The sequence below is a fragment of the Mobula birostris genome, chromosome 30, assembly GCF_030028105.1.
Source record: "Mobula birostris isolate sMobBir1 chromosome 30, sMobBir1.hap1, whole genome shotgun sequence".
NCBI lineage: Eukaryota > Metazoa > Chordata > Chondrichthyes > Myliobatiformes > Myliobatidae > Mobula > Mobula birostris.
Window position 1 is genome coordinate 17,883,595 of NC_092399.1, and position 21,050 is coordinate 17,904,644.

Sequence of the window (21,050 nt, forward strand, 5' to 3'; positions counted from 1 at the left end):
AGAAACTGAGTGGTGAACTTATTCAGGTTTAGAAAATTATGAGGGGCAGAGATAGGGTGAATGCAACGAGGGAATCAAGAGTGGGAGGGTGTTAGCTTAAGATGAGAGTGAAAGGATTTAATAAGATCTTGAAGAGCAACTTTCTTTACACAGGTCGTTGCATGTATTCAGAATGGGCTGCCAGAGAAAGTGGTTGATAAATTGGGTGGGTAGATGGATAGGAAAGTTTAAGAGTGTTATGGGCCAAGCACTGGCAAATGGGATTAGCTATCTTGGTCAGTGTGAACAAGCTAGGCCAAAGGTCCTATTTCTTTGCTATATAACTCTTCTGACTCTGTATTCCATGAGTGGGAAAAATATTAAATTTGACCTGGTGTTTCAGATAATTTCTGAAGATTACCTGGATTCAGCAGACTTGAGGGAATTATGAGCCATGCCAAGGCATACGCCCTGCTCTTTCTCCCAATTCTGTGTTGTACAACCTTTCTACACCTGAGAGTTTCCCCCCTAATTTTCACGAAGAATCAAGAACCAATCCCCTTCTGTCAGCACCTTGCTGTAAGTTTGATCACAGAAATTATAAGAGAGTTGCCTGTTAAACCAACAATCTGCTGGAGGAACTCAACGGTTCAAGGTGCATTTGTGGACGGAAAGGAACTGTCAACATTTTGGGTGGAAACACTGCATCAGGACTGCATTGATTAGTGTGTTATTGGTGAGATCCAAAAGTATTTAATGCTAAGTAACACACATCAAAGTTGCTGGTGAACGCAGCAGGTTAGGCAGCATCAATAGGAAGATGTACAGTCGACGTTTCGGGCTGAGATCCTTCGTCAGCGTCTCAGCCTGAAACGTCGACTGTACCTCTTCCTATTGATGCTGCCTAACCTGCTGCGTTCACCAGCAACTTTGATGTGTGTTGCTTGAAATTCCAGCATCTGCAGAATTCCTCGTGAATGGTGAGTGGTTAGTTTGTGTTTATGTCACGAATCCTCCAAGAAGGAAGCCATCCAGAGTTTGTAACTGGCTTGTACTTAAATAGCCGTCTGTCCTTGTATTATTATTCCATATTTTCACCATGTTGGGAACTATAAAGAACTTTCTCTTCGTGGGAAGCTTCAGCGGAACGGAACTTTCTCACACAACTCGAGCAACCGCGGAAGGTTAAAGCAAGCCCACCTTCTGTCGGGCGTGTTGACGTCACGTTCGCTCAGCTGTCCAATCGGTGAGCGGGTCCGTTGCTGATTGAGGTCCGTTCTCGAAGCTGCGAGTCTGCCTGACGTCGCAATGGAGACCATCCTGGAGCAGCAGCGCCGCTACCATGAGGAGAAGGAACGTCTGATGGATGTAATGGTGAAGGAGATGATGGTGAAGAAATCCACGGTGAGGAATTCAGGGGAGTCCCGCCCCTGGACACTGCCGTCACGGAGCCCGAGGTGGCCCTTTAGTCGTGGCGGTCCGCTGAATGAGCGGAGTGGCATCTCCGGCCCTTGCTCAGGAAGGCGATCAGGGATCTGCTGGTGTTGTGGAAACTAGGGCTGCTGGAGAGGGCTCCCTGCTTCTCTCCTCTCCGGCCCTTGCTCCCTGCTCCAACCCCCCCCCCCCCCGCCTTACTATCCCAGCTTGTGGCACTTTGCCAACCTCCCAGGGGAGGCTCCGCGCCGACTTGTAGGGTCTCCACTCCTATCCCATCGCTGCAATATCCTGGACAACTGTAGGACAAATGTTCAGGCTATTCCCACCACAGAGCTACAATGACAATGATTCTTGTTACTGCGCTTTTTGTATTCTGTTCTACATTCTCTAGTTTCCTTGTCTTAGTCACATTTGTTATGTTGATATCCCTTCCCATTGCCACGGCCATTTAGTTTATAGTCATCATTATGTCCCTCCGATTCCCCTCGCACTTTCACCCTTCCTCCCTTCCTTTCTTTCATAGGACCACCACAACTGCTTAGCTGTTACTTTTTCTGACATCTTTAAATTGTTGCACAGGCAAATAAATCAACTTACCTTCCACCATTGTGAAGGCTTGTTCCCTCTTAATATCCTGGTTCAATTCTCAATCACCTGCTGATTTCTCTACGTTCAGATTTCTTTCCAGCAAGTGTTGGAGGTGCAACAGACCCTCTCACACAATTGCCTGCTGTCCAAGGGCTTCAGTACTCTTTCCCAGTGAAATATCAATTCAGTCGACTTTATTGCTCATCATATGGAGATCAAATGCAATAAACGATTGCAGGAAACCTTCATTCAGTGCTCTAGCCTGAACTTTAATTGTTGCATCCCTTTTTGATGTTTGCAAATGTTTCTCTTTCTGCATCAGTAGCTTTGAGTATCCTGATGCTATAATTTTGAAATTTTCGAGTAGAAATGTTGCTTCTTAGGTATAGGTGTTTGATTTGTACAACAAAGATTAATTAAGTTTTGTTTCGTTGTCATTTAGAAAAATGGAAACCTGGAGTGATTTATTTACCAAACAAGAAATCATTCCCCAGTTATTGAGTATCTTAGGTAGTAGGGCTAGGATTTCAATTCCAATATTTGCTTGATTTTATTTAAGTAATTATTTTATTTTCTAGCTTCGAGACCAAATCAACTCTGATCATCGGGCCAGAGCAGTGCTTGATGTGAGTACTATCCCTTCTTATTTCCTGGTTGTTTTAAGACTGCTGCTGTTTAGTCCTTACATTGACAATCCATTGTATAGATCTCTAGATTTTTGTAAAACATATTGTTTGGACTCTGATTTATAAAAGTGCTCTCTTATAAAAGTGTAAAACTTTTTTCTAGTGGTGTGAGGATTTGGTGTACTCTTTTACAGGACCAAATAGTTGCTCACCCAATTTCTTTCTCAGTAATGGGCTTTCTCAAGTATTGATAAAGCTCCACTCTCAAGTACAACATGACATTTCAGTAGAGATGGAGGCAATGTTTACCTGCAAGGATCACATGATAGGCAACAGTAGGGAGCAGAAACCGAGGACCATTCCTTTTCCTGTTTTGCCACTGGAATGAGTCCTGCTGACTCAAACAAACCAAGAATCATCAATGTAATCCAATGACGTATGTGCTCAATGAACCATTGCAAGGCTTCTCATTTTGAGCAGATGTTGTAGCATTTCCTACATCTTGATTTCCCTCCTTTAACCTATTCCTGCTGTCTTTAGTCTTGCTATTCCAGTATAACCCATTAATATTAAAAATGACAATCAATTAAAATGGCTATCAGTTCAAGTACCATAAAACACTCAATAATTAGTCATTTAATTGGAGTCTATATGGTTATGGAAAGGAAAAGAAAAAAAGTTATAATAACTTTTGGCCTTTAATGCTTTTAAATTAATGATTATAAGTGTTGCATTCTTGATTGACTTTTTTTTTCGATTATTCAATTCGTCATGGTTTTTCAATGTTCTCGTACATTGATAAATCATAAAAGCATTGACAGCTAGGGTGGAATTGAGGGAGTGTTGCTAACTTTAAGAGGTTTTTGGAGGAGTTTCATAAACAATTTACCCAACAAAATGTAGCTGGGATGACAGACTATAAATGGTGAACTGATACACCCCTGACTTCATTTAAGTGAGTGGCCACATTGCTGCTGATACAGGTCTGATATTTTTCAAGTTTCTGTTTTACTGCTGACCTCCATGGGATCAGGGCCTCTGTATTTCCACAGGAATCCTGAAACTTGCTAGCAATTATGTCGAGAAATGCTGGCAGTCCTGTGCTGAATTGTGGGTGGAAAAATTTTCCTCAAAATCTAGTCCATTGTGTTTCACTTGTTAATGATAGGCAACTATGGAAGTTTCTAATATTACAGTAACTTAAAAACTACAAATAAAAGTGAGCTTTTATTTTTAAAGAGTTATGCAAGAATTAAGAATTTTTAAAAAATGTTATTGTAAGAACAAAAACAATTTTTTTTTGCTTCTGCTTTTGAAAGTTGTAACTGTTTGTAATATGGATTACTGTCTTTTTTTAAACACGATTAAAATGTTACATTTTGAAATGTATTTATTTTCCAGAGATACATGGAAGTGGCTGGAAACTTAAGAGACTTGTATGAAGATAAAGATAGGTATTTGCTATAACTGAAATAAGATCTTCAGATGGTAAATCCAGTATTACAGTGTTTGGTATATGCAGCTCCAGTTTTTCCCCCCAGAATTTTTTGTTTGAAACTGGCAAAATATTACATAGTACATGTGTTGCCCAAATAATAGCATAAACAGATTTATTAATGAGCATATTACTTCTCTCCATCGATGGCACTTTAAAAAATGCTTTCACGTTTATTGCCCTGCACTTTTACTCGTGTATGTGACTCTGCCTTTGGTTAGCTGAATCATAATTAAAACATTTAAATTTGTTTCTAAAATACAAATATATTTTAGATTATTAGATTATGAGGACATGCAGTCCTCTTTTGTTGTCATTTAGTATTTTCTTTAGTTTGAATGAGTAGCAGATATTTTCAGTGGTGTATTCTGACTAAAATCTTATAGCAGGGTTTCCCGACTTTTTTTTTTGTGCCATAGTCCAATATCATTAAGCAAACGGTCCATGAACCCCAGCTTGTGAATCCCTGACAGAGACTGTTCAATGTACTGATGACTAGATTTACTGCTTTATCTGTTTTATTTTCACTTTGTACATGTTACAGTCCATAACTTTGTAATGGTTTTGTTTGTCTGGCAGTATGAGAAAGGATGAGTTAAATGCTATTTCAGGACCCAATGAGTTTGGAGAATTCTACAATCGGCTGAAGATGATCAAAGAATTCCACAGAAAACACCCAAATGAGGTTTGTACTCCACGAGTAATGAGCTTATTAGAAAGTTTATTCACTGCTTTGCTTTTTAGATTAGTTGCATGGTGGGTTTTTTTGGGGGGTTTTTTGGGTTTTTTTTTCTTTCTTTATTGATCTATATAAAAATCAGTATACTATTATACTACCTTGTTATTTTATGTTTAAATTGCACTGTTTGTATTAATTTTTTCTGTATTAATATTTCCTGTAATATATTATATTCTAACAGTGTATTAGTGCCTATATGGTTTACCTTTTGTGTACTAATTCAATAAAAAGATTTAAAAAGAAAGAAAGTTCATTCACAATTGAAGTGGTTGTGTGGCCATCACTGGTGAAGTCAATATTTTTCCCATTCCTAGCTGATCGTTATTTGAGTAGCTTGCTGAACAATTCAAAGGGGTTGAAGTGTCATTTACTTGGTGGGCCTGATGTTACGTGACTCACTGTGAAGATCTCTTTTCAACTTATGCTCCCAGAATTTTTTTTGTACAATTTATCTTCTTTTGCACATTGGTTGTTTATCAGTCTTCGTTTATGTATGAATTTTTTTTGTAGAATCTATAGTATTTATTTATTTTTCCTGTGAATGCCTACAAAAAATGAATCTCAAGGCAGTAAATGATAACATGTATGTACTTTGACGAATAAACTCTTCTCGGGTTTCCAGCTGTGTACGGATAAGCCGAAGAAGAATTTGTTCATCATATACACCGGGAAAGCACTAGATCTTATTACATATATGCACTTTGATAATTAAGTTTACTTTGAATTAATGCTGTAAATGAATTTGAAGATATGGTGGAATTTGAACTTCAATTTATGAATGTCTAATATCTGTCTAGTAGTTGAAGTTTTATATTTGTTGATAATTGCATATTTCTGATTGAAACTAATCAATATAAATTATATTTGACTTTTTATCTTTGCTACAGATAAGTATTCCAATGTCAGTAGAGTTTGAGGAGTTAATGAAGACACGAGATAATCCAAGTGAAGAAGCACAGAGTAGGTGTATAGTTCTGCGTTTCTGCGTTTTTTTAATGTAATCATGGGTAACATTGCGTTAACTCTGAAACCTATAGGAAAGTCAATTTCAGTATACTTAACTGTCTACAGATGCTCAATTACCTTAAAATGCATGACTGCTTTTAATGATAATGACATATGAAGTGCTATTAAAACATTATCTTTTTTCCATTTATCCAAGTATAGTGGCTTGTATTCTTTATTATCTAATAACTGTCCTTGTTAAATATTGCCCGCAATTAATTGTTGCTATTAAGACAACAAGTGTATCGCATGGAATTCTTCTGCAAAAATTATTCCATCTATGGTATTTGTATACACATCACATCTTCAGTTTCCAAATGCTATGCAGTTTCTGTGTATCGTGCCTTGTCTTAAATATCATGCCTTGTCTGAACCCACTTAATACATAGATCATAGAACACTACAGCCTTTTAACCTACTCCAAGATCAATTTAACCCTTCTGTCCCACAGAAACCCTCCATTTATCTTACATTCATATGCCTATCGAGAAGGACAGTGTGTTCATGCCCACCATTTAGAAGGCTAGACCTGCCCCTCAGAGCTGTGCTGACTATTTCTAATAAGACTATGTTTTTCCAAATGTTTGTAGATCCTGTCAGGGAATCTTCTCCACTAATTTGCCGACCACTTAAGTAAGACTCACTGGTCAACGATCAATAATTCCCAGAATTATCCCTACCCCCATTTTCAAACAAGTAACATTTACTACCATCCAATTTTCAGATAGTGGACAGTGAAGACACAGGGATCATCGCCAACAACACAGCAATCTCTTCCCTTATTTCCTGTGGTAACCTATGGTATATTCTGTCCAGCATTGAGGATTATGTGTTCTAATGTTTTTCAAAAATTCAAATACCTCTTTCTTAGCCTCAACGTGTTACAGCACACTAGCCTGTTCTACACTGATTTTGCATTTGTCGAAGTCCCTCTCATTGATGAATACTGAAGCTTAATTAAGGACCTCTCCTATCTCGTCTGTCTCCAACTCCATATATTTCCTCTGCTATCCCTAGTCAGTTCTACCCCCACTCTAGTCATCCTCCTGTTCTTTACATACATGTAGAATACCTTGAGTTTTCCCTAATCCTGCACGTGAAGATCTTCTCGTGTCCCTTTCTAGCTCTCCTAAATTTCTTCTTCAGCTGTTTCCTAACTATGAACCCTCAAGAGTCATATCCACTGTTTGCTTCCTGAACTTTAAGTGCGCTTCTTTCTTCAACTTGACTAAATATTCCAGTTCTCTTGTCAACCTAAACAATGTCCATATTTCCATTGTGCATCTCCCAGAGAACATCCAATTCCAAGGTCAAGTAGTTGTGGTCACCATCTCCAAAATTCTCACCTACTGAGAGATCTGTTACCTGACCAGATTCACTGCCTAATACTAGATCTAGTATGGGTTCACCTCTAGTTGGACTGTCTACATATTGGGCAGACTGCATACTGGACACACGTAACAAGTTCTGGTTCATCTAAACCTCTTGCACTAAGGAGCTGTCAATCAATATTTGGGAAATTGAAGTTATTCATGACAACAACCCTGTTATTTTTGCACCTTTCTCTGTATCCCTGTTGCTTTTGAAGGATATATAGAATACTCCCAATATAGTGATTGTTCCCTTCCTGTTTTCTCTTCCATCCACACTGACTCAGTAGACGGTCCCTCCATGATGTCCATCCTTTCTGCAGCAGTGATACTGTCCTTGATGAGCAATACCACCCCCTCACCTCTTTTATCTCCCTCCCTGTCACTTTTGAAGCATCTATACTCTGGACCATCCAGTAGCCCTTGTGACAGCCAAGTCTCCTAATGGCCTCAACATTGTAGCTCCATTTCCTGACCCATGTGTGTTCTAGGTTCATCACTGTTGTTCCTTCTGGCATTAAAATAGACACACCATCCATCTGACTCCATTTTATGCCCTATCCACTGCCTATCATCTCATTTCATCTATCCTTACACCAGCTATTTCATCATCTGACCTGTCGCTAAGATTCCAATTCCCCTGCCAGCCTAGTTTAAATCCTTCCTAACATCTTCAGCAAAGTTGCCCGCAAGGACATTGGTCCTTCTCGAGTTCAGGTGTAACCTGTCCCTTTTGTACAGCTCGTACGTTCCCCAGAAGAGATCGCAGTGATTCTCAAATTTGAAACCCTGCCCCAGTTCTTCAGCTACATGCTCACATGCAAGATCATATTCTTACCCTCACTGGCACGTAGCACAGGCAGCAATCCAGAGATTACTGCACTTAAGGTCCTGCTTTTTAGCTTCTAGATTGCATTTGTTTCATTGATACTAATATGTATCATGACTCCTGGCTGCTCCTCCTTCCCTTTAAGGATTCTACGCATAGATTACGTATTAAGTTATAGGCTGATTACACCATTAAAAATACTGTGTGGTTCACCTATGAACTGTGTGCAACTGTAAGGATGTTGTGAATATCATGGTGACTAGTTATGGCATGTAAAATTATGAAAAATAGTTTTCACATAATATATTTTAACTAATTTTTCCTTCTTCACCTTTTAGTATTGTGAAATTACTTTTAAGAGCCTCTCTGGTATCATAGTATTACAGTTGTATAGCATGGGAATAGGCCCTTTGGCCTAATCCATCCATGCTAATCAAGATGTCTTCCTGAGCAAGGCCCGTTTGCTTGCATGTGGCCCATACTCCTTTAAACCAAGAGTTCCCAACCTTTTTAATGCTGTAGACCCCTACCATTAACTGAGGGGTCCGTGGACCCCAGGTAGAGAACCCCTGCTCTAAACTTTTCCTATTCATGAATTGTCCAAAAGTCATTCAAAAGTTGTAATCTTGCCTTCCTCTACTACTTCTGTTCGTAGCTGGTTTCATAGCCCAACAATCTCTCTGAAAATATCAGTGACTGTTTTAGCATCATTACTTCATAAAAAATCTTTTCTTAATTGTGATTGAAATGTAAGTAGAAATTAAATCCCAATTTCTTTTTGTAGATCTAGTTGAGTTCACAGATGAGGAAGGATATGGACGCTACCTTGATCTTCATGACTGCTATCTTAAATATATTAACCTGAAAGGGTCAGAGGTAAGTTGCATAAGGATGAGGAAGTTTTGTGGTGCTGTAGTAGTCAAAAACCTCGGTGCTTCTGTTTGTCTCTTGATGGACCTTGTCCAACAGTTCTCCATAAAGGTGATCATTTATATAGACACTGTACTGGAAGTTTCCCCACAGGTGAGAAAATTGAAGGTTATGCTGCCTGGACATTTCATGTTTTCCCCCAATATAACCCTAGCCTAATCATTGGACAATTTACAATGACCAATTAACCTACCAACCAGTACGTCTTTGGACAGTGGGAGGAAACCGGAGCACCCGGAGGAAACCCACCCGGTCACGGGGAGAACATACAAACTCCTTACAGGCAGCAGCGGGAATTGAACCTATATCGCTAGCACTGTGAAGCGTTGTGCTAACCACTACACTACTGTGCTGTCTCATGATGTGTAGTTCATGGGATTAAAGGAATAAAACCAGTAAAACAGAATGTTAGCATAACTGAGTCAATCTGTGGATTGATTTCAATGTTTTAGTTGTGTTTTAAAAGGATAATGTGCAAGGGGACTTGTTTATTGAAAAGTAAGCCCCATTTTCTGGATGTCCTTTAAATAAATGACCTTCATGAAACTTAAATATAAGATTCTATGATTTAATGATTTACAGTTTGTCATAATTGGATACTGAATCATTAGTGTTCCTGGAAGGGTTTTGAAAATAATTCAGTATCTCTGTCATGTGTCCATGTGTACAAATAAAAAAGTTAAATCACACATTGGAAAGTAGTTGCTATGTGGTCAAAGTACTTCCTGAAATGTTGTTATTGCTCCCCCTGGTGGCAAGTGGTTCCATCTCTATTTCGAATTTTGATTCACTCTCAGGTGATAGCTATTCAAAGTCGTGAAGTAATACAGCACAGAAACAGGTCCTATGGCCCAGCTAGTCCATGCCAACCACAGCATCCTTCCTGATAGCACCTGCTGCCCATGTTTGCCCTCTAATCCTCCAAGGTCCTCCCCATCCATGTATCTATTCAAATGTTGCAACTGTACCCACTGTAACCACTTCCTCTGGTAGCTCATTCCAGGTACTCACTACCCTCTCTGCAAAGAAGTTAATTCTCAGATCTCTTTTAAATCTCTCATTTATGTTCGTCTAGTTTTGTACTCCCTAACCCTGGGGAAAAAGACTATGACCACCCGCCTTATCCATAGTTCTCATGATTTTATTAACTTCTGTGAGGTCATCCCCCATTCTCCTGCACTCCAGGAAATAACAGATTCAGTTTGGACAACTTCTCCCTCTAACTCAGATCCTCCTAGTCCAGACAGTGTCTTCAAATCTCTCCTGTTATCTCTCCAGCTTGACAAAGTTATTCCTATAACAGGGTGCCTAAAACTGTACATAATATTCCAAGTGTGGCCTCACCAACAACTTGTATAACTCAACATAATTCCTTTCTCCTGAACTTAATACCCTAATTGTTGAAAGCCAGCATGTTAAACACTTTCCTCACAGCCGTGTGTACTTGTGTGGCCACTGTCAGCGGACAATGCACTTGTACTCCCAGGTCCTTCTGTTCCAAAAATCTCATCAGTGCCCCTCCGTTTGCTTTGTAAGTCCTACCCTGGTTTGACTATCCAGAATGCATCAACTCACACTCATCTAAGTTGAAATCTACTTGCCATTCCTCAGCCCCTCGCTTTGCAATTCATTGTAACCGGATTCACTATCAACAAGACTTCTTAATTTAGAAAAATCAGCAAACTTGCTAATCATATCGTGCGCATTCATATCCGAGTAATTTATATAAATAATTAATAAGAGGTGCCAGCACTGACCCCTGTGTACCCCCACTAGGCGCAGGTCTCGAAACAGAATCAAGTCTTAAGCCAGGTGTTCTCAACCTTTTATATGCCATGGGCCCCTATCATTACCGAGAAGTCCGTGGATCCCAGGTTAGGAACTCCTGTCTTAGGTAAACTAAACAATTTATAAACCACATGAGGTAATTTTGGATCTGGGATAAAGTACTCTTTAGAATTCAGTAAAGCATGGCCAGAAGTTCATTGTGTTTTACTAAGGTTGCTTCGCAATCAGCTGATGCTTTCTAATAAAATAGCAGTGTTATCAGCATAAAAGTAACTATTTTGTTATTACATCGAATCAGAAATGACGATAACAAATGTTTATTTTCTAGAAATGTGATTACATTACCTACCTAATTACATTTGATCAACTTTTTGATATTCCAAAAGAAAAGAAAAATGCAGAATATAAACGGTAAGTGGTCAATTTTCATATAAATGTTTGCCCCTCTGTTCGGACTATAAGTACTCCCCAAGTTAGCTATCACTTTCTTCTGATATAAGATGCAAGCATTTTATTAAATCAAAACTCATTTCCTAGCAGCGTATTAATAACTGACCTGAATGACAAGGAGTTCCAAGTCATAGGTGTCGGCATTCTTGTACATTTGTTTAATTTTATATATAGGGCTCCATTCTGACCTCATGGAGTCATGCATTTGTAGTGCTCGAGTTCTTAAGATAGAAATGACATTATTGGAATTATATTAAGTAGCTTGTTTAATGGAAGAGCAAAGTTGCTGTTATTCATCAAAAGTACATGTTCTTTTTCCTTTTCTTGAAGTTTCCATTTCAAACAACATCCATCTGCTGCCCTCGCAGTGCATTGTGTACAAAGCAGGGAACGCAGGGAGTTAAAAATAACCCAAGCCGGAAGCTTTCTTCAGGGTTTTTAATCAGAAAACTTTTTGAAAGGGTATTGCTGTTTCAAGGGCAAATAAAGAGTGGATGGAGATCGATGATTTTGTACAGTGCATGCTTCAAGTTGAAATATGAATTAGCCCGCGCAGGAAGTGATGTTTTAATAAAATAAACTGCGTACAAAACATGGAAAGAACAATTAGAAGCAGAACAATTACTTTTATTTGTTCTACAGTTTGAGTTAACTTTTTTTATTTATATTACCTCCTGAAAATTAATTGATAGATGATCAATAAACCCTAGAGGATAGTTGTTTTATACTTATTTTCAGATTTGAACCAATGGTGTGGCTTCTAGCTTCACTTTGGTGCGGCACAAAGGACCAGAAGGGCCTATTCACGCTGTATCTGAATAAATAAATCAATCAACAAAGTGATTACTTTCCCTCCAAGACACCCTGGTTCAAATTAACTAATTATGAAGTAAACTATGAGTCAATGGTATGATAGAGCTGAAAATTCTTTCTTCTGTGTCCTGAAATACACTTGATTTTAGTCAGATTCTGGGTTAATTGCTTTTGATTGCAAGCTTCTAGAAAATAATAGAAAGCAGTTTAACTTGTTGCATTATAATTTGGAAATGTTTAGAAAAGTATACTTTCATAGCTGATGAGCAAATTGTGATTATGTAACAGTTTGGAAACCATCTCGAATCTCTGTGATATTTCTGTTATGTTTCATTTTTCACAATTTGAAATGCAAATCATATACTTGGCAATATGAGTCAGTATGCTTTCCTTACTGCTAATAGTTGATCTAATTTTGGACAAGTTTTGTTTCTTACAAACACTACTCTGTAAATTTATATTTATATGTTTTAAAAGAAATGTATTCAGTTCTTTTCCCTCACAGTGCAGAAAATTGGGGAGCATTATGTGTTGATTATATATTTTTTGAGCAGTCCAAGTGTCAGTATCTAGAAGTTTTGTTCTGGCACTTTATAATGGTTAGAAGAGGTTTAAGTGAATTATTTACTTAAAAATTGAAATTGAGATTCATAACTTATTTCACTTAAAATCATTTAAAGTTGTTTGAATCATCTAAGCGCTTCTTAACCAAGTGCCTTGTTTTGTTTTAACTGTCACCCCATGTTTTATCCCATATAAAGTCACTATACATTAAAAGACATAACACCTAGATAAAAACTCTTAAGGGTAGTTTGTAATTGCTTTAGGTACCTGGAAATGTTGCTGGATTATCTCCAGGATTACGCAGATCGAGTGAAGCCTTTATTGGATCAGAATGAGCTGTTTGGAAAAATACAAAATGACTTTGAGAAGAAATGGGAAAATGGCACTTTTCCTGGCTGGCCAGTATGTGGTATTTTAATAACTCTCAGTATTATTTGCAGAGACACATACCTGTGTGACTTTTTGTGCCAACTTCACTTAACTGCAACAAGGCAAATCTATATCAATTTTGTTTTTGTGTTTGTCATTTACATCTAGCCTACTACAATGTGTTGGATGTCCTGAGCAAGCTGTTAAACATTAGCTAGGTGAAAAATACAGCTCTGACATTCACCATTTGCAATATAATGTTTGTAGTCAAAATGGCAAAATGCCAGAAAAACGAAACAGTTAGTGTACAGTAACTTGTTGCCACACAAGCACAGTCTCCAAACAATCCTAATCTGGAGTATCATTTTGCCGTAGTACTGTTAGTCCAGTGGGATTTGTGGAGGAGTTTACTGATTGTATCCCATTCCAGTTTTATTCCTTTTTTCCCCTCTGGTGCCTATTAAAGATCAGTAAGAACTGATTAGACTCTTCTCCAACTATTTTCTGTCCTATTCACTTTCCACAGTCAGTACCAAGTTAATTAAGAAGGAAAACAATAGCATTTCTATAAAGCATTTTGCAGATCTTTTTGAGAAAGAAATTAAGCATCATTTTAAGTCAAAGACTTTTCATTGGAACTTAAAAAGTAAGTCGCTGGTGACGTGAAGGATAAATTGTTCCTCCAAAATGCTGTTTGATTGCTGAGTGCTTTCCTGGCACTTTTGTGTATATTTCAGGTGTGTAGCGTCTGTCGTATTTTATACTTTAAGGCTAATTTGATTTGTATGTGCTCTTCCAGAAATCTTATAAAATTGTAAGCTTGATCTAGAAAGTCAATGCAGTAATCATTGAGAGGCAAACAAGTCGTGGTAAAATTTATTGGTTTTATGATGAGTAGGAGGAGGGGATCAAAATTCCATGTCAATATGAATATTTTTAGTACAGTATTATACAAGCTTGAATGTTTTCACAAAGCTGAGACGTGGAACAGGATATTTATATTTTTTTTTCATTTTGCAGTCTAAATATTACTTTGATCTGCTCTTTATTAAATGTGTGCATTGAACTGTCACACAATTTAAAGATCTGAATAAAGTCATCAAGCATTGCAGCCTATTTATATTGCATTAAGAATTTAGGATCACCTTGTATACTTGCATCATTTAGTTTGATTGAAGTTAATTGCTGTTTCTTTTGACAGAAAGAGACTAGCAGTGCCTTGACCCATGCTGGAGCTCACTTAGATTTGTCAGCTTTTTCATCTTGGGAAGTAGGTTCTTTTAATTATTCTTTTTTTGATTAGTCTACTTTAAAGGTTACATAATTTGAAATATATTGAGTTGGAAGGTGTTTGATAATTCAATATAGCCATAGTTAATGTCTTTAAATGCTTTGATTGTTTAAAACTTTAATTTTCAGCCCATTAATGAAAATATTGAAATGTTTACACAATTATATGTTTCATACCTTAATTATTTATGTAGCTTCCTAAATTATTTCCTTTCTACTTCTTCAGAAGCTATTTGTTTGCATTGTGTCCATATTCCTCTACTTGTTTTCTATCTAACTGCCTTTTCAAATACCTTTAGAAGATTATAACAGGATCTGCCTGTACTACTTCCTCTATTAGTTCACTGCAAATTTACCACCCCTTGTGTGGAAACACTTATCCCTCAGATCTCCGATGAATTTCTCCCTTTAAATTTCTACCCATTGTAGTGCTAGGTGTGCTGAAACCGTTTTCCTTGCTTCAAGATTCTTCAGCTTGAGAAACAATTTGCTTTTCTCCTCTGACATTTTGCAAGAATGACCCGATATGACGTTTGGCTTTTGCCAATGTGTTGTACCTGCATGACAAATTTGATTCATCAGTGTGCATAAAATATAATCCCACTGAGCAACATTCATATTCATATAATGTTTTTTAAAAGATCATCAAAATGAAAAATCCCATACTTTTCCACAATACACTCTGCTATCTTCTAAAATGCTCTCTGAACACGCCCTCTGCTGGGACACACACTTTGGAACCATGTTGCAGTCTGAATGCCCCTGAAGTCTGACTTGTTAGCAAGCTTGGCTATATTACCCTTGGTCCTTTCATCTAAGTAATTAATACAGCCAGAGCCCTGGATCCAATCCATACAACCCATTGGCCACAGCCAGATTGAAAATGATCCATTTATTTCAATTGTCTTGTATTTGTGCTATCATATTAATATTAATTATAAGGACACACTTTATGTGGTAACCTTTTGTGTTAGATGGTTTTCATAACTGTTATTATCTTGAAATGTCAGGAATTGGCTTCCCTGGGGCTGGACAGATTAAAATCTGCTTTGATGGCTTTAGGTCTGAAATGTGGAGGGTAAGTGTTCAGATGAAAATTCATGGGGGAGAAAAACCTAATTTTTATTTTATTAAGCGGGAATACTTTAAATTGTGAAATGTATTAAAATGGATCCTTTTTTTCAGAACCTTAGAAGAAAGAGCTCAACGTTTGTTCAGCACCAAAGGGAAATCTTTGGAGGCACTAGATCCCTCGCTGTTTGCAAAATCTAAATCCAAAGGCACTAAAAAGTTAGTAAAATATCAAAATTGATATTTATGTTGGTGTGTAAAGGCCATGCTGCCAAGTTTCTCTATAGATTTAACATGTATCATCAAAAAATTATTATTTTTATAAACAACAGAACTTTCTATCTGAATCTTGCTTCCTTCATCACTTCCAGGCAGTTGACTTATTAGCCATGATAACTGTATGACAAACAGCAGTGAAAGATTTTCTTTTACATCACCCACCCACGTGGTGAGCAATTGTATAATCATTATTGCACATCTAATGGAAACAGATTCTGCACAAACAGAGGATGCCTCAATCTCCATTAATCAATTAAGCCACTTGATCTTAAATACATTTGCATATCTATATGCCATTTATAATTGTAACTCTTGCTTCGGCTAGCGGCTTAATATAGGGGTTGATAACCCCCAGCCTGGCCAAACTTAAGAAATCTTGTTTGGGTGGATGCTGCGCAGTGTATCCCCTGTTACAAATCAGTACCCCGAAATAACAAGCAATACACAATTCTGTGATTAAACGATTAAGCTTTATAATTCTTACTTTGACTGTATGGTTAGTAAAGAAACGAAAAAAAAGGGACCAATCTTATTAAATAGTCTGTTGCGCAAAGTTTGAGCTCACTGATAAGTCTATCGTCCGCCATCAACCTCCTCCGATCGTTGCTGCCCTTTGGACCCTTGCTCCAAGTCCACCCCGTCCGGCGGTCTACCAAATCTCTCCATTCGCGTCTTCTCCCCTCACCTCTCCCCGGCAAAAGCCAGCGAAAAATCTTCCAGATTCACAAGACAGAGCAACAAAATCCTGATTGGCTAACATGCATAACCAAAGTCCTGTTATCTCCAGCCATAACCCAAACATTGCTGCTACAGAGAAACCGTTACCTCAGCAGTGAATGTTACAGAGAAACCATTTCATTAGCCTTAGCAGTGAAACATTACAGAGAAGCCATTATCTTAGCAGTGAATCCTTACAGCGTCTTACATAATGCCAAAAATAAAACCTTACAGTTTTGGATATGATATCTGGCCTTTGCTTTGACTTCGTCTATCATTCCATATTTTGCCCTGAGCATTGTAAATGTTGAATGACACACACAAAATGCTGAAAGGAACTTAGTAGGTCAGGCAGCATCTATGGAGGAATAAACAGTTGTCCCAATGAAGGGTCTCTATTTGAAATATCAACTGTTCATTCCTCTCCATAGACACTGCCTGGCCTATTGAGTTCCTCCAGCATCACGTGTTACTGTAGATTTCCAGTGTCGGCAGAATGTCTTGTGTTGGTAAATGCTGTTTCTCACGGCCTTTTTCTGTTTGCTTTTAAGTCTTCTAATGGAATAGTTCATTGTCACTGAGGTGTAGGTAGTTTTAATATCACCTTCCAGTGTATTTGACAGAATTGGATGGGTACTTGTTTTAATCCTTACCTGATTTTTAGATTCTGTTGACTTCATTGGAAAGTAAAATCAATTGTGTAAAATGGGTACACGGTCTGATCCCATCAGTTTCCCACCAGGCCTGCTAGATCTACAGTTATCTTCTACCTCACCAAGAAAGCTTGTTGAACAAAGAGTTCATACACAACCAGAGTAGTTCTGCTGTATATAGGGAATGCAGCTGTGATCTTTGTGTTTATGTTCATTTGTCTGCTCGCTATAGTGAAGGTCAGTGAACCAGCAACCATACAAGGTCTTGTAAGTTAAACATTAAAAGCACAAAGCTGGTGGTAGGCTGTATCTGTGCAGATAGAAACAGAATTAATGACTCGGATCAATGATACTTGATAATTTTTGGAATATTTTCCCCAGTTTCTATTGAATACTCTTTCTTTTTGTTCCCGATGTGATACTGATACAGTGTTGCTGATACTGAATACTGTGAAATAGCTTGCACTAGTAAACCCATTGTTGGCAGACATTTTTTTTTTGTTTGGACACTTCACAGCCAAACGATAATCTTGTCACACAAAGAGTGAGCATAGGGCTGATCTGTTGCAGGGTTTTTGGTTCGTAATGTTCCTCTACCACAGAAATGGTGGAGTCAGCTCTATATCGTCATGATAAGCTAAGAATGTAATATTCGGAAGTTTTCTGTATAAGCTTAACTCTTCATATATTTGATATAAGCATGATGTTACTACATTTCAGTTGAAAGTACCAATTGTTATTGAACCTGCTGTTTCAGTGGATCAACAGATGAACGTTTGATATGTTCATATGATATTTGGATGGCATGATACCATTTCTGTGTGTTACAATACATAGATTCAGGTAACACAATAGGTTCAGCATTATTTTGCTTTTCAAATCTAGAAAGCCCTAAAATGAAGCCATGATGTCAGCCCCTTGAAAATTAGAGCATGCATTGTCACCAAAGCCCTCGCAGTTAATAAGTTGAAAAACGTCTCTGTGATATGGGCGCAACAGTCGCGTTATTACCACTTGGGGTGTTTCAGGGTTCAGATCTGGTCCGGCTTTGTAAGGAGTCTCTGTGTGACCTCCCCGTGGAATGCGTGGTCTTTCTCCAGGTCCTTTGGTTTCCTTCCACAGTCTAAACACGTACTGGCTGTGTTAATTAGCCATTATAAATTGTCCGGTGATTCGGTGAGGGTTAATCGGGTTTCTCGGGGGTTACTGGGGTGGCGTGGCTCCAAGGGCCTCCTCTGCACTGTATCACTAAATAAATATCTATACTGTATCGGACCAGTAGTGTGTTTTGCATGAAATGAAAAAAAAAGTAATTAATTTCCCCATGCCAATAATTGTTATTTTAATTGGAACAAAAGCTAATGAATTGGAACTGCTGTGGAATATTATGTGCATATGGTAGAATTAGAGATAAGGGAGAAAGTCTTACATCATTGCATGCCTTAAAAGAATTGAAAATTCAACCATAGCAGCAATTCAGATGAATATTCTAAATGTTCAACATTTCATTAAAAAAAGTGATCTTTCTGTCCTGATTTGATTCATTTCATCTGCTTCAATAATATGTTTGTGTTCCATTCCTTCTTCCTTTGGCCGCCACCCTCCCACCCTAACTGCAGGGATTCAGAACGCAACAAAGAAATTGCTTTCCTTGAAGCTCAGGTCTATGAATACATCGAGATTCTTGGGGTAAGTTGACCGACTCTGTTGTTTGTCTGACCTTTCTGATGGGGGGAGTTTTATTATGGCCCTCACATCCACTTCGAACCTACCCCCTCTCACTTTCAATGCATGCCCTCTGGTATTAGACATTTCAAACCTCTCTGTCTAGTCTATCTATACCTTTCATTATCTTGTAACCCTCTATCAGATCTCCCCTCAACTGCTGCTGCTCCAGAGAAAACAACCTGTTTATCCAGCCTCCCATGCTAGCTCATGCTCTCTAAACCAAGCAGCATCCTGGTAAACCTCTTCTGCACCCTCTCCAAAGCCTCAACATCCTTCCTATACTGGGGCGACCAGAACTGTTTACAATACTCCAGATGTGGCCTAACCAGAGTTTTATAAAGTTGCAACATAACCTCTTGACTTTTGAACTCAGTGTTTTGACTAATAACAGCAAGTATCCCATAACCCTTCTTAACCATCTTACCGACTCGTGTAGCCACTTTCAAGGAGCTACGAACCTGGCTCCCAAGATCTCCAAGCTCAGCAGCACTGTTCAGGACCACTCTTTTAATAACATCTCGATGGATGCTTGCTTTTTCCTGGTAGATCAAAGTTATTCTTTTTAAAATAATTGTATAAGTTACTTGTTGTATAATATAAAAGCTGATCTTGCACTTGCATCAAAAAAAAATGATAGAAGTGTGTTTTTTTTTAAATGATTGCTGTTGTAGAACAAATGAAATGCAAAATTCTGATCTCTTTTTAATACTGTGAAAGCATTTGCAATTTGTTTGGAAATGGTTGTTAGCCAGATACTGGGTCTCTGCTCTAGGAAGAGGATATGAGACAGGTGCTTGCTAACAATGATCCATGGGCCAGGCATCCTGCCCAAGGAATATGTGATAGTGAGGCAGGTTTGTGGTCTTTGGTCTTTGAGCACATTTTCTGTATTTGAGAAATTAGAACCAGGTTTATAGGCATCAGAATATGTCATGAAATTGGTTGCGGCAGCAGTATAATGTAATACATAATAGAAAAAAAACCGAATTGCAGTAAGTGTGTATGTGTGTAAATAGTTAAATTAAATAAGTAGTAAAAAAAATAGAAACAAAAAAAAGAGGTAGTTTTCATGGGTTAATGTCCATTCAGAAATCTGATGGCAGAGGGGAAGAAGCTGTTCCTGAATCGTTGAGTGTGTGTCTTCGGGCTTCTGTACCTCCTCCCTGATGGTAGCAATGAGAGAAAGATATGCCCTTGGTGATAGTGGCAATGGGGGTCCTTGATGGACATTGCTTTTTAGAGGCATCGCTTGTTGAAGATGCTTTGGATACTACAGAGGCTAATACCCATGATGAGACTGACTAATTTTACAACACTCTGCAGCATATTTTGATCCTGTGCAGTAGCTCCCCCCCCCACCTCAAATACTAGACGGTGATGGAGCTGTTAGAATACTCTCCCCAGTAACTGATAACTGATTTAATAACATTATTTTAAAGTGTAGATATTATCAAAAACATGTTTCGAGCTGTTATATTAAAAAAAAATTTGCTTATGAAGGATACCCCAATAAAAGAAACCTGTTGTCACAGTTCAAATTGCATCAGGTCTTAGGAAACCTAGTTTACCCCTTAGCTTGAAGCTGCTCCAAATATGCAAATATTTCCATGTGACCTACTCTCTTGCTGGTCCATGAACTCCTCCCTGGTTTCCTTATAACCCAGCAATGCTTAAAAAGGACATTATATAGATACATTGCCGAAAGATTTCACATAGAATATACAAGCTTATAATACTTAATAATCTGTAGACACTATATTGTTACTTTCCTAATGTTAAATATAATGGTTGAACGTGTACATTCACAAAAAAAATATTAAGTTTGGTAAACTAAACAGATTAGTTTTGTTATTTTAGTACAGCAAAGTATTGGTGGCCTTCTGAGATTTCTTCCATGTACCACAGGAACAGAGACAGCTCACCAGAGAAAATGTACAGCGCAAACAAGCTCGGACAGGAGAGGAGCGGGAGGAAGAAGAAGAGGAACACATCAGTGAAAGTGAAAGTGAAGATGAGGAAAATGAAATCATCTATAATCCCAAGAACCTGCCATTGGGTTGGGATGGCAAGGTGAGCTTTAGACAGGATCATAAACGATTAATTGGGCCATTCTAATTTTTGCAATTAGTTGATTACTTATAAAATTATGTTTAACTCGAGAGAATGGCAATTTTTCTGTAAATCTTCATCAACTTTACTCTTCTGCGCTCCTATCAATTCCTTCGTTCATCCACTTGTATGATTTTAAAATTGAACCATTCTTTGGATAATTTTGATGTATAAATTCCAGAGAAACACACCCAAATCCCATAAAATTTTACATGAATTGA

The 21,050-nt window shown here is 38.0% G+C and overlaps 1 protein-coding gene across 1 annotated transcript in view; it reads left to right on the forward strand.

Moving 5' to 3' along the window:
* The first annotated feature begins 1,226 nt into the window (after positions 1-1,226).
* Positions 1,227-21,050, forward strand: part of sf3a3 (splicing factor 3a, subunit 3) — a 30,084-nt gene continuing 10,260 nt past the window's right edge. Inside the window, exons 1-13 of the mRNA XM_072247105.1 lie at positions 1,227-1,383; positions 2,583-2,630; positions 4,032-4,084; positions 4,705-4,810; positions 5,752-5,824; positions 8,853-8,944; positions 11,115-11,197; positions 12,877-13,015; positions 14,184-14,252; positions 15,283-15,350; positions 15,458-15,562; positions 18,612-18,681; positions 20,626-20,790. Of these exons, the coding sequence (XP_072103206.1) occupies positions 1,288-1,383; positions 2,583-2,630; positions 4,032-4,084; positions 4,705-4,810; positions 5,752-5,824; positions 8,853-8,944; positions 11,115-11,197; positions 12,877-13,015; positions 14,184-14,252; positions 15,283-15,350; positions 15,458-15,562; positions 18,612-18,681; positions 20,626-20,790 (1,167 nt within the window). The 5' untranslated portion in view covers positions 1,227-1,287. The remainder of the gene's footprint in view (positions 1,384-2,582; positions 2,631-4,031; positions 4,085-4,704; positions 4,811-5,751; positions 5,825-8,852; positions 8,945-11,114; positions 11,198-12,876; positions 13,016-14,183; positions 14,253-15,282; positions 15,351-15,457; positions 15,563-18,611; positions 18,682-20,625; positions 20,791-21,050) is intronic.